Below are 14,307 nucleotides of genomic sequence, written 5' to 3' on the forward strand. Positions count from 1 at the left end.
GTGTTTTTTATTTTCAGAAAAGAGATATTTTTTATTTCTTTGAGAAAAAATGTATTTTATGTATAAGCCTTTTAAAGCTCATGTTTTGGAATGAAATACTCAATGAAAATCATTTTTCTTAGTGTGCTAAAGAAGGTCGCTAGCAAAGGATATAGTGATCCAGTACCTCAGGCAATTTTAAAGAAAAGAGGAAATGACAATGGATGTGCTGCAGCTCAACAGAGGACAAAGAATGCCCCATCTAATTTTGCTAAAACTCAAGGTAAAGCTGACAAGGTCCTGGTGTTCCTTCCTTGTTTAAGTGGAAAAGGCTGAACTCCGATTTGGAACTTGAGCAGCAATCTATATATATACTAGAGGCCCAATGCATGAAATTCATGCAAGAGTAGGCCTTCCTTCCCCCAGCTGCCGGCACCGGCTTTCCTCTGGCACCCGGGACCCGGGCTTTCCTCCAGCTTCCCTCTGGCACCCGGGACCCGGGCTTCCCTCACAGCCCCGGCTTTGTCTGGAAGGCCATCCAGAAGGACGTCTGGTCTAATTAGCATATTACACTTTTATTATTATAGATAAGCCTAAGCAACCCTCTGACTGTTCAACCATCCAAGCGGTAGCTATGCTGCGCACTGACCACCAGGGGGTAGACGCTCAACACAGGACCTGCTGAGCTGTGGTGACTTGGCAGCTGCGGTTCTCAGGTGACACATCCGGACCCAGAGAGGAAGGAGCCCGATTCTGGGGTGTGTCACTGGAGAACTGTCCTCTCTCAATCTAGGACCCCTCAGGGGATGTCGGAGAGCGGCTTGGGCCCAATCCCCACAGGCCAGGCCGAGGGACCCCACCTGCTGGAGGGACCCCATTCACTCTGCAGATGCCCTTCGAGCCACGGTGCCACCCCAGGTGCGGCCAGCCATGTGGCCAGCCGGGGAGGGACCACGGGAGGTTGGCTCCAGGGCATGTCCGGCCCGTCTGGCCCATGTACAAATCCGTGCACTGGGCCTCTAGTTATAAATAAGCTGTAACATGGTTTCACTCATTTTACATTCGTTTCATGCTGTAGAAATGAGATTTTATACTTTTATTTTTCAGACAACTATTTTGGTATTCTGAGATGTTGGTTTGGTTTTTATTATTATTTTGTGAGAGAAATAATTAAGGGAGTCACTACTTTATCTGCATTTCTAGTCCTTTTATATGTTATATCCATGTTTCTTCAAAGTTTGATTGATAACTAGGAATTCCATCTGCAAAACCAGTAATAAAGAGTTCTTTAAAAGGTAATGGCACAGTCTAGAGAGCTGCAATACATAGGAGGAAGAATTTTTCCTCTGGAATCTGTGTTGTATCTGTTGTTTTTCCATGTTCTAAGAAAGAAAAGCATGCTGATCAAAATGCATAATTTGCTAATGTAATAACTGATTTAAAAAATTAATTTGCTTTATGCATTAGGAGCAGTTTGTAAAATCCTAAAAACAACTTTGAGTTAAGTAATGAATTAATACTGAAAGTAAATAAAAAATAAGGCAGAGATAAATTATTCAGGTTTTAAAATATTTGGTAATTCTGTTTGATAGTAATCTCTAGGATTTTAACCAGTATAAAGAAATAGACTCCCCAAATTAATCCTCTTAACCTCCATTACCAGTTTTAGTTTCAAATGTATATCTAAGTTGCTAACCCTAATATGCTACAATAATAATGATCTGGTTATGAGAAATAAATTAGTTTTGTTCATGTTTGGGGGGAAAATGCAGCAGTTTTAACATTTATATTTAGCTCAGTTCTCCTTTTCAGCTGTGTGGAATATAGTCATTTTTTTTTTCCTAAAAGAACATAAAAGAGAAGTCCTGTGCTATTCTTTTGATATGAGAAAATCAGAATTTTCCACCCCCATATATTTATGCAAAACCAATTCTGGCATAAGTTCAAGGCTCTTTACTTGAGGAAGAATGATCCTATTTTAATAATTTTGCTAAGATTCTGGAATAGTTCCTCTACATTTATAATAGAAAAATGTTTGTTTTATTTCATTATGCTACTAACTCCTAATCTGTAGTTGTTCATTTGATTACAGATATGTTACCATTCATTATTTTATTTCTTCTAAAGTAATTTAAAACCAAATATTGAATTTCATTTACAAATTGGAAGGTATATTATATTTTTGAATTTTCTTTTCTTAGGTTCTCAAGGAGAATCACCCAATTCGGTAAAATCTTCAGTCTCTTCAAGGCAGTCTGATGGAAGTGTAGCAAAGTTGGACCACAGTACAACAGATAAACAAATACCTAAGAGAAAAATTATCAAGCAAGGGCATACAACTTTGCCTAAGGTTAATGCAAAAATAGTGGCAATACCTAAAAACCTAACTAAGAAAGGTGAAACTTTGAATAATAAAGAATCAAAACAGAAAATTCTTCCTGGACAGGTCTTATTGAAGAGTCAGTCTTCTTCTCAAAGACCTTTAAAAAGTGAAATACCTGTTGTCCAAAAAAGTAATAATAATGGCAGTGTTACTGAACAGAAGCCTCACGAACCTCTGATGAACCTCACATCTGAAATCAGTGGTACAGAACCATTATGCACACCTGACCCACAACAGCCATTGAACAATCAAGAGAGAGAGAAATTGGTATTGAAATGCCAAAATATATCAAATCTGGATAAAGCAATAAAACATGAATTGGAATCAAGACAGAGTGGTTCAGATAAAAGTGAAATACAGTTTTCCAATCACAAAGAAACAGATCATTGCAACACATCTAAACTACATTGTCATTCTGGTGGAAGTAATCATGTGGATCCAGAATTTTATAGCACCACTGCCATAAAATCCATGACTTCAAATCCAAATGAAAACCTCTTGAACTCTAATCTAGTTTGTGATTTAGATTCAGCTAACCCACAGCAAATCCATTCAGTATTCGATAAGGAGAAGCCTGTAGGGAGAAAAGACACGAACAAAAAATCAAGCATTAAATGTGTGAAAGACATTTTACCTTGTGTTCCTGAAAGGACAAATGGTACCTTACATACTATTCAAGATGACAGAAAATCTAATTTTCATGTAGAACAGACAATTCCTAGTCAGTTATCTGATGGCGCTGCTATGAATGAAGACAAATATGCTACAGCAGACTCCTCCCAGTGTTTTTTGGAACAAATATCAGGGAAAATTTCTCCTAAAGAGATGGAAACAATAGAAACTCCAGAGAGCCATGAAAATCCAGAAGCTTCATTCGCAAGTCACTGGAATTTGAGTACCGGTGTTCTGCATCAGAGAGAGAGTCCTGAATCTGACACTGGCAGTGCTACCACGTCCTCTGATGACATAAAGCCCAGGTCCGAAGACTATGATGCTGGAGGGTCTCAGGATGATGATGGGTCAAATGACAGAGGTATTTCTAAATGTGGCACCATGCTGTGCCACGATTTTCTTGGAAGAAGTAGCAGTGATACCAGTACTCCTGAAGAATTAAAAATATATGATAGTAACTTAAGAATTGAAGTAAAAATGAAAAAGCAAAGTAGTAATGATCTTTTCCAAGTGAATTCGACAAGTGATGATGAGATTCCTAGGAAAAGGCCAGAAATTTGGTCTCGATCTACAATAGCCCACCCTAGGGAAAGAGAAAATATTCTGAGAGGCAGTGTCCAGTTTGCTCAGGAAGTAGACCAAGTTTCTTCCTCAGCAGATGAAACAGAAGATGAAAGATCTGAAGCTGAAAACGTTGCAGAAAATTTCTCTGTATCTAACTCAGCTCCTCAGCATTTTCAGGGGATTATTAACTTAGCTTTTGAAGATGCAACTGAAAATGAAAGTCATGCGTTTTCTGCAACTAAAATTTTTAAAAGGTCAGTTTTACTTTCAGTAGATGAATGTGAAGAATTGGGGTCTGATGAAGGGGAAGTCCATACTCCCTTTCAGCCTTCTATAGATTCTCTTTCACCTTGTGAAGTTTTCAGTGGCATTTCTCATGAACATCCCAGAAGGACCTGCTATTCCAGAGACTCACAAGGAAGTGAAGGCAGTATTTTAGAAAGTAAACAAGATAAAGGCAATAATGTATGTAAAAATGAAAGCTTTCTCTTGGGCTTTAGTGGCACTGACTCTTCAAGAAGAGATAAACAGAGTGCTTCAGCCACAGAAAAAAAGTATACAATCGATGTTCTGTCCAAAGGAGACAAACAACTTCTTCCAGAAAATAAAAAAGTAAACAATGGAAGCAACATAGATAATGACATTCAGCAATGCAGCAAACTCTCAGATAGTGATACAAAATCTCAAGAGAGACCATGTCATTTGGAGCTCCATCAAAGAGAACCCAGTTCTGACGTACCAAAGAACAGCTCTACAAAATTTCTGGACTCCTCTTGGAGTCAGCTTCTGCCTCAGGAAAGTCAAGTGAAAGAGAGCCATTCTACAGCTACCGAAAAAGCTAATATTGCTTTATCTGCAGGTAATGTACAGAAATAGCAATGTTAAATCCATAAGAAAATCAGTTTATAGAATTAAAAAATTGTATGTAGCCCTGAATGTTATATTTTAGTTAGATAGAATAATTATTTAAGCAACAGATTCAAATTATAAATGAAAACTTAAATTTCTTAATAGTATTAAAATGAGCTAGTTACTCTTTATTGTTCACTTAAAATCCTAGTGCAGAATCAATATCTAGTAAAAATTTTGGTGATTTATTAGAGCTAACTTACTCTTAAGAGATTTTACATGAAAGAATAAGAGAAAAACTTAGTTTGCTATTATTTAGTTATTTATGTCTAATTTAACAGGAATTCTTGACTATTAGAAATTTTATTATACATTGGATATGATTTATGGATTATGCTAGTATATATCTAAGAGGTCTGTGCAATAACTATAGTAATATGTGACTTAAAGCACTGAACTATTTTAACTACATTAATTATTACAATTTATATACATTTTACAGAGGTCAAGACTTTAAGGATCACTATAATTCTATTATAAAATTTTCAAGTAAAAAGATAAATTTCCTAAAAGAGATTATATTTAGAAGCAATGATAATATGAAAAAGCCCAGGCTTGTTTCATATGTATAGATGATTTCCCGTCTAATTGTTTTGTGTTTGTTGTCCTTATTATAGTAATTTGAACTAATAACCCACATTTAAAATATGCAGTAGTTGCTGACTGAGTAGCTATTGTATATCAGAACTAAGAAAAATACTGATCCATAGTCCCTGTTGAGCAAAATCACAATAATAGGGAGCTCCTTAAAGTTGTACTTTTTTTGTTTGTCCTTGCTTGCATTCTCCTTTGCATGTGCAATATACAAATAAGGCTTTAGACAGAATGTATTTATTCTCCATTTGGAACTGACTTACCTTAAAAGTCACCATCAAATAGCCATGTCTTTTTTTTTCTTCTTTAAGTTTTTATTGTAGTGAATTAGATATATGTGCATATTCTTTGTTTATATTTAAATAATTTCTATTGTTTTCTGTATCACAAGTTTTCAAACTAAGGTATGAGAAATATTGTTAGTTACCGATTTTGATTTTGCTGCTAAACATTATCCTTGAGTTGTGTGTTTTTTTAAGATAGAAAAAGAACTGCCTCAAAAATCTTGTCAGTTTTGTATAAATGTAATTTTCCCCATTCTATGTTGTTGTTTTTTGACTATAACTGTTAAATACTGTTCTACAGAACTCTGAGGGTACCAACATGTGCAATTTTTACATTGTGTAGTATTATGAATTATTTCAGGAGACATAGATGATTGTGATACACTGGCACAAACCTACATGTATGACGATCGGCCTTCAAAAACCCTCTCTCCAATATATGAGATGGATGTAGTAGAAGCATTTGAGCAGAAAATGGAATCAGAAACACACATTACAGACACGGATTTTGAAGATGATCAACACTTTGCAAAACAAGATTGGACACTATTAAAGCAACTGCTCTCTGAACAGGATTCAAACTTAAATATTACAGATTCTGTTCCTGAAGACTTAAATTTAGCACAGTATCTAATCAATCAGACACTACTTTTAGCACGAGACAGCTCAAAACCTCAGGGTAAAGCACATGTTGACACTTTGAACAGATGGAGTGAACTAACCTCTCCACTTGATTCCTCAGCAAGCATCACCATGGCTAGTTTTTCCTCTGAAGATTGTTCACCCCAAGGGGAATGGACAATTCTGGAACTGGAAACTCAGCATTAAGAATACTAATACTTTGGAAAATTTTGAGCTATTTCACCCTTTATTTTTTGATGTTTATATTGTATCCAAATGATAATTACATTAGCCAGAGATGCACTGCCCTTAATATTGAGGGAGTCTTTCCAATTTATTGAAGTAAGCATAGTTTGTTCATTAATATGATATCACACATAGAAAACAAGTTTTTCTAAAATTTTTGAGCATGTTTTATTATTAGAAAAATTAGAAGACTATAAGGAAGCCCTTCAGTTTTCCTTTCCTAACTGGTCATTTGTTCACTTACCATTCAAGAATTTAAAATGTGAATGCACAAGTAGATTTGTTCCTTTACTTTTTGCTCTGCATATGGTAACATAGTAATTTAACAATAAAAAACATATTGTGCTTGTGTCAATTATGTAGAATTAATCTGTGAGTAACATTCAAGCTTGGGTTGGTGGGTTGATGTGGTTAAGGCTGACAGTTGAATATTAAAAAAAAACGTTTAAGGTATTATTCTAAGTGAAATAAGTCAGACAGAAAAAGACAAATACCATATGATTTCATTTATGGTGGAATCTAAAGAACAAAATAAATGAACAAACAAAACAGACACAGACTCATAGATACAGAGAACAGACTGATGGTTGCCAGAGGGGACATGGGTTGGGGGCTGAGTAAAAAAGGTGAAGGGATTAAGAAGCACAAATTGGTAGTTACAAAATTGGATGTAAACTATAGCCTAGGGCCGTGGTCGGCAAACTGTGGCTCATGAGCCACATGCAGCTCTTTGACCCCTTGAGTGTGGCTCTTCCTAAGCCTTAGGAGTACCCTAATTAAGTTAATAACAATGTACCTACCTATATAGTTTAAGTTTTAAAAATTTGGCTCTCAAAAGAAATTTCAATCTTTGTACTGTTGATATTTGGCTCTGTTGACTAATGAGTTTGCTGACCACTGGCCTAGGGAATATAGTCAATAATATTGAAATAATTATATATGGTGCCTTGAAATATTAGGGGGAGGTCACTTTGTAACGTACATGATTGTCTAACCACTATGTTGTAGCTAACATAAAATGAATGTCCAACTGCAATTGAAAAATAAAATTTTAAAGATAATTTTTTTAAAAAAGAGAAAAAAATTCACTTTCCAACAATTCAGGTCTAGGAAATTATGAATTTCAAGTTTCAACCCCATTGTCATTAAAACAGAGAAATGGGATCCCCTTTAACTCTAAATTTTGGGGATATATCCAGAGAGAGACATCTGCCCTTGTTCAAAAGAAATGGGAAAACTCTCTGTTTTACTAAGATAGACTCCCTTTATAGTTAATTACTCCCACTTTTCATTCTATATTAGAGACATTTTGGAACTGCACCTCAGTAAATGCCTGCACTAAATATAAATTTGAAAATTGGTACATGAAACAGTTGAGTTAGAGTTAAACTGTGTGTGTGCGCCCGCATGTATGCTTGCTTTTCCCATGTGTCTATATACTCTACTTTCAAGATATTGATCGAATTGTCTTTCAGTCTGCAATTTTGCTACCAAGACAAACATAAAAATCTTTTCTACAAAGTGATACTGGGGAGTGAACGCTTGGATACCTACTTGATATTGGTGGACATTGCCCTTCTGATGATGAGAGTTAGTAGCCTTTCTGAAAAGCTTTGTAACTAATAATTTATCTAAAAATGTCAGAAGGAAACATTTTGGTTTAGAATTCCTTTTCTAAATGAACAAAGTTTCAAGTGATCAACAATAGAGAGAATTTGTATATTGAATATAAAAAATCATATGAATGCACACCAGTTGTAATATAATACAATTAGCTACTAACCTGTTATACCATAAATTTGCTCTGCCTTTTTTCTTTTTTAACTGGAAGCTCAGTAGAGGACTCTCATTCATTCAAAAAGTCAAACAGGCATTGGTTCGAGGCACTGAGTTGCAAAGATGAATAAGGTTTGATTCCTGCCCCATCCCACTCAAAAAGAGAATTTAGTTTCTACTGAAGGGAAAACGCATATTAAAAAAAAAAAAAGGTTAAGCCCTGGCCGGTATGGCTCAGTTGGTTGAGCATTGTCATTTGCACTGAAAGGTCACCAGTTTGATTCCCAGTTAGGGCACATGCCCAGGTTACAGGTTTGGTCCCCCAATCAATCCTTTCTCTCTCTCTCTCTCTCTCTTCCTCTCTCTCTCTCTCTCCTTTCCTCTCTCTAAAATCAATAAAAATATTTTTTTAAAAGAAAAAAGGTTAAAATACAGTACTATAAGAACTTTGTATTTTAGAGCTGGATGGAAATTTAGACATTAGTCTAATCCCTTCAAATTCCAAAGGAGGACTCTGAAGCCCAGAGGAATGAAAAGATTGCCCATGGTCCCACAGCTGACTTGTGGGCTAGAATCCAATTCAGTATTCCTTATTTCAGTTTGATGGTATTTCTACCACACAACACACTTCATTTTATTTTCATCATAAAACCTGAAAACAAATACATTTATAGATAGCTTGTAGTATAAAGAAGTAATACCAGGTTTATGATTGTCAAAAACAGCACAAATACCCAAGACATTGTGTTTTCTTTTTCTCCAAATGTGAAATTGCTCTAAGTGTTATTTTTAATAAACTACCTCAAAGTTCAGAAATTTATCATTGAAACTTCATCTCCTTCCCAGTGTCAAGGTCTTGAAAACTTTTTTCTTAAACTACTGGACATTAAAAAAGCTATTACATTTCATCTCACATCTCTAAACAGGTAATAGGGAAGGCATTTTGCTTAAGTAGTGATCCCTTAGGTAATTTCAGGATATGTATGTTTTCTTACCATGCTCTTTTGTAAGTGACACATCTACCAGTCTGTTTGCTGTGGGGCTCTTTGGGCTACTTATTCTTCATTCAACAAACACATATTGAAAAATAATTGCTAACATTTATTTAGCATTTATGTTTTGGACACTGTGCTAAGTGCTTCAAATATGCATAATATACTTATGAAGATATGTCTTATCTTTATTTTACACATGAGAAAACTGTTGTAGTGTCCTCACCCTAGATGAGCTACTCTAGTGAAAGAAACTAAAAGAGAATACACTATCTCAGTGGTCGGCAAACTGTGGCTCACGAGCCACAAGCGGCTCTTTGGCCCCTTGAGTGTGGCTCTTCCACAAAATACCACGTGCGGGCGCGCATGTACAGTGCGATTGAAACTTCATGGCCCATGCGCAGAAGTCGGTATTTTGTGGAAGAGCCACACTCAGGGGGCCAAAGAGCCGCATGTGGCTCTTGAGCTGCAGTTTGCCGACCACTGCCTATCTTATTGTTGGTAAGATAACAGCTGTATATGGACAGAGTTGTGGGAGCCCAGAGAGAGGAGCTATGAACAGCTTGTCAGGAAGAGATTACAGAAAGCTTCTTAGAGCAAGTGATATTCAGTGACTGCTTCAGAATCTCTATAAAGAGGCTTCGTGGCCGCAATCTATTTGGAAGTGTAGGCCACGCACTTGTCTTGAAGATGCGCTTGTGAGAGAGTACTTTGCTTTTACTTAGATTGTATATTACAGGTCAATAAAAATAGAAATGTTTTTTAAAAGATGGTTTTATACTAGTTTACCTGAGATTGTAAAAACTAATTCATTATTAAATGTATTTTGATTTGGGTTGCTTGGGGAGGATTGATGAAGATGGTGGAGAGAGTCTAAAGTTCCTTTATTCTATCTTTTGGAGCAACCAAGTAATATCTGATGCTAGCTTTCAAGGATAAATAGGGATTTGCTTGGTGATAGGGCATTCTAGCCACAACCGCACATTAAAGGTTTGGTGACTAGGATGTGTGTTGGATAAAGGACTAAAGAGCTGAGCTGGAGTTGGATTCTGAAAGTTATTAAATACTATGCTTAAGCAGCCAAAGCCCTAGATTTGGTAGGCAATATGTACTTTTTCATTATGCACTCGTTTATTTTTAATTCTCAGTGGACAATCTGTTTCCTTTTTCTTGGGAAATAACCACCTATAACTCACAATGGCTGGTCATCAAAGTTGTTTCTTAAGTAGTTAGGTAACGTAATCACAATCACGTGTGTATTAGAAAGATAACCATCAGCTACAATGAAGATGGCCTCTTTTGTAGAGGCACCCAAATCTCAAAATGCAATTACAATCATTTTGTCAGCTTTAGAAATGGGAAATGGAGGAGGACTTGATAACAGAGATAGTAGATGGACTGAGATTATAGAACTGGTGAATGATTAGATCAGTGATGGCGAACCTTTGGAGCTCGGCGTGTCAGCATTTTGAAAAACCCTAACTTAACTCTGGTGCCGTGTCACATATAGAAATTTTGTGATATTTGCAACCATAGTAAAACAAAGATTTATATTTTTGATATTTACTTTATATATTTAAATGCCATTTAACAAAGAAAAATCAACCAAAAAAATTGAGTTCGCGTGTCACCTCTGACATGCGTGTCATAGGTTCGCCATCACTGGATTAGATGATGGGAGAAGATGGAAAGGAATTTTTAAATTGCTTTCAAAAATAACACTTATCCTACACATATTTTGAGGGCCTAATATATTCCCAGACTATGCTAGTGCTGAGGATTAAAAGATGAATGACCCTAGCCGGCTTGGTTCAGTAGACAGAGCATCGGCCTGCCGACTGAAGGGTCGTGGGTTTGATTTCGGCCAAGGGCATGTGCCTGGGTTGCAGGCTTGATCCTCAGTAGGGGGCGTGCAGGAGGCAGCAATCAATGATTCTCTATCATCATTGATGTTTCTATCTCTCTCCCTCTCTGAAATGAATAAAAATATATTTTTAAAAAGATGAATGGCATAGTATCAGTCCTTGAGTATCGCAGTTGAGGGAGAGAAATGGTTAAAAATTGTGATGTCAATTGTCATAATAAAGCTCTGTATAAAGTGTAAGCAGTGGATAAAGGAGAAGGAAGTGATGCAATGACACTTGGATAAGCTACCTCACTATTTTAGGATTAATAGGAATTCACAAGACAAAGGAAGAGGCATAGTATTGGCAGAAAAAGAGTTTAGAGGTAGTGGGGAATTCTGATTGTTCCTTCTGACTGGAGAGGAGAAGGGAATGGAGGGGAAGAGCAAAAGATGAAGTTGGATAGGGACGTTTAGTCTAAGGTTTGCATTTCAGAAAGATCCCTCTGGAAGCAATATGTAGGATGGAATGGAGCAGGGTGACAAGGCAGGGACGTGGTGATGAGTGTTACAATAATAAAGGATTGAGTTTGGGCAGTGGCTGTGGAGATAGAGAGGACTGAACATATTTGAGAGATTTAAGATGTGGGTTAGAAAAACAGTGTCTGATGAGATGAGATGAGATGAGATGAGATGAGATGAGATGAGATGAGATGAGATGAGATGAGATGAGATGAGGGAGTCATCTTAAAAGATTCAGGTTTCTGATTGGGGCTCCTAGGTGGTTGATGATATCATTAAGCAAAAATTGAAGCAAGTTTAAGAGTGAGGATGAGATTAATTTAGGACCTATTAAGTTTGAGATGCCTGTGGGACACTCAGGGACAGAGGACAAAATAACATGAAATAGTGAGAAAAAGAAAAGCCTGAGGAGGAGAAAGAAAAGGAATATTCGGAAATAAGAGATCTAGGAGGCCAAGGTGAGGAGGAGTAATGAACTAAGAGATTCTACTTTCACCTATCAAATTGGCAAGGCTTTTAAAAGGTTTTTAAGAAATTCAATATTAGCAAAAGAATGACAAGTTTGGGATCCTCATATGATGCTGTGGGAGTGTAAATTACCTCTTCAGGAAGTTAGGCAATCTATATCAAGAATGTTTATAAGCCCTGACCAGTTTGGCTCAGTGGATGGAGCGTCGGCCTGCGGACTGGAGGGTCCTGGGTTCGATTCCAGTCAAGGGCATGTACCTTGGTTGTGGGCACATCCCCAGTAGGCGGTGTGCAGGAGGCAGCTGATCAATGTTTCTAACTCTCTATCCCTCTCCCTTCCTCTCTGTAAAAAATCAATAAAATATATTTAAAAAAGAATGTTTATAACTTCATATTCTTAACCTAGTTCCTTCCCCTTTTGAGATTTACCACTAAAAAATAAGAATCTGAGACAAAGATTTGTCTATAAATATGTTTATCAGAGAACTAGACATATTAGTGAAAATTGAAAAGTAGCTAAATGTCAAAAGGAGAAAGGCTAAATTATGGTACATCTATAAAACATATTATGCAATGATTAAGATCATTTCCAAAATATCTGTTTAATGCCAAGGGAAGATACTTATAAGAAAAAAACTAGAATGTATATTTATAAATATAATATCCAATTTTTTATACTTTGGGGTAAATAGAAAAAGAGAATTGAAGGAAATAAGTAAAAATATTAGTGGTGATAATGGTTAAGTGGTGCTTATTTTTATCCTTTAACACATATGTTTCAGAAAGCACAGAAAAATAGTAGGTTGGTGTGTTATTTATAGGTAAATAGTAGCAGTTAATGGTGTCGAATTATATTTGAGGTGTCAAGGTGCACAACTAGTCCATTGGATTTGGACATTAGGATTTTATTGGTAGTTTTTGCCAATGGGTGTTTTTGTGTTTGTTTGTTTCTTAAAGCAGTAGTAAGGGCAAAACCTAGACTACAGTGGTTGAAAGATGAGCAGGAGGTAAAACTTATTCAAGGAGCCTGACTGGAAAGGAGACAGTGGTAGTGTGAAGATACTGTTGTTTTTAAGATAAAAGTAACTTAAGCAGTTTGAAAATAATTTGGGAATAATCAATGAATCAGGGACCATCAAGGAAAAGGCAGGAGGCAGGATCAAGCACAAAGAGTATTCACTGATTAAGGGCATTTCTAGGAACTTCAGGTGTCTAATATAATTTAAGCACCGAATGCATGTGACACAGCAGTGGCAGGTAAAGCTGAAAAAGTGTGGGCAGGCCAAAGACTGAGTCATGCCAAAGACTGTGAGCAAGCCATTTAGGCAAACATATTTAAAAATTTTTTAATCAAATAAATACATTATAGGACTTTAGCTGTATAGTGTGAAAAATATTTTGGAAGGCCAAGAGACTGGAGGAAGGAAGACATGTAAGGGAATCATTGGAATAAAAAGATTCTTTCTCATCTTTGATGTTTCTATCTCTCCCTCTCGCTTCTTCTCTGAAATCAATACAAATATATTTTAAAAAAAGAAAGAAAAGAAATAGGCCCAAACTAAGGAAGTAATAGTGAACATAGAAATAAGAGGATGGGTGAGAAATGCAAATCAAAACGACAATGAGGTACCATCTCACACCTGTCAGAATGGCTATCAACAAACAACAAGTGCTGGCGAGGATGCGGAGAAAAAGGAAACCTCTTTCACTGCTGGTGGGAATGCAGACTGGTGCAACTCCAAAAACAGTATGTTTCCTCAAAAAATTAAAAATGGAGCTCCCATATGACCCAGTAATACCACTTCTAGGAATATATCCCAAGAAGCCAGAAACACCAATCAGAAAGGATATATGCATCCCTATATTCATAGCAGCACAATTTACCATAGCTAAGATTTGGAAACAGCCTAAGTGCCCATCAGCAGATGAGTGGATTAAAAACCTGTGGTACATCTACACAATGGAATACTACGCTGCTGTAAAAAAAGAAGGAACTCTTACCATTTGCAACAACATAGATGGACTGGAGAGTATTATGCTAAGTGAATAAGCCAGTCAGAGAAAGATAAATATCACATGATCTCACTCATTTGTGGAATATAATGAACAACATAAACTGATGAATAAAAATAGAGCCAGAGGGAAAAAGATATTTTAGAATATAATAGAAGTAATCCTGTTATTTGCAGATTTTTAATATTTTCTACAACTTTTGTGATATTAGTCTATGTTAGTATAGTTTTGGTAATATTTAAAATCTTTTCTTGAAATATTAATGTTTATTGCATGTAACATTATATTTAAAATTGTTTTTCTTGAAATATTAATGTTTATTGCATGTAATGTTATTATACTTAAAATCATTTTTGTTGAAAAAAAATTCCAAGGCAATGTAAAAAAAAAAGAAGGGATGGATTTAATAGAGAATTTGGAGGCAGAATGAATAAGATGTGG

General features: G+C 36.1%; 1 protein-coding gene across 3 annotated transcripts in view; it reads left to right on the top strand.

The window, feature by feature from the left end:
* The window catches only part of KIAA1107 (KIAA1107 ortholog), a 90,609-nt gene extending 83,999 nt beyond the window's left edge, over positions 1-6,610 (top strand). For all 3 annotated transcript variants that reach the window (XM_014550050.1, XM_005878961.2, XM_014550051.1), the window contains 3 exons: positions 123-262; positions 2,181-4,457; positions 5,747-6,610. In XM_014550050.1, coding sequence (XP_014405536.1) covers positions 123-262; positions 2,181-4,457; positions 5,747-6,213 — 2,884 coding nt within the window. In that variant the 3' untranslated portion in view covers positions 6,214-6,610. The remainder of the gene's footprint in view (positions 1-122; positions 263-2,180; positions 4,458-5,746) is intronic.
* The last annotated feature ends 7,697 nt before the right edge of the window (positions 6,611-14,307 follow it).

The sequence above is a fragment of the Myotis brandtii genome, unplaced genomic scaffold, assembly GCF_000412655.1.
Source record: "Myotis brandtii unplaced genomic scaffold, ASM41265v1 scaffold58, whole genome shotgun sequence".
NCBI classification, from domain to species: domain Eukaryota; kingdom Metazoa; phylum Chordata; class Mammalia; order Chiroptera; family Vespertilionidae; genus Myotis; species Myotis brandtii.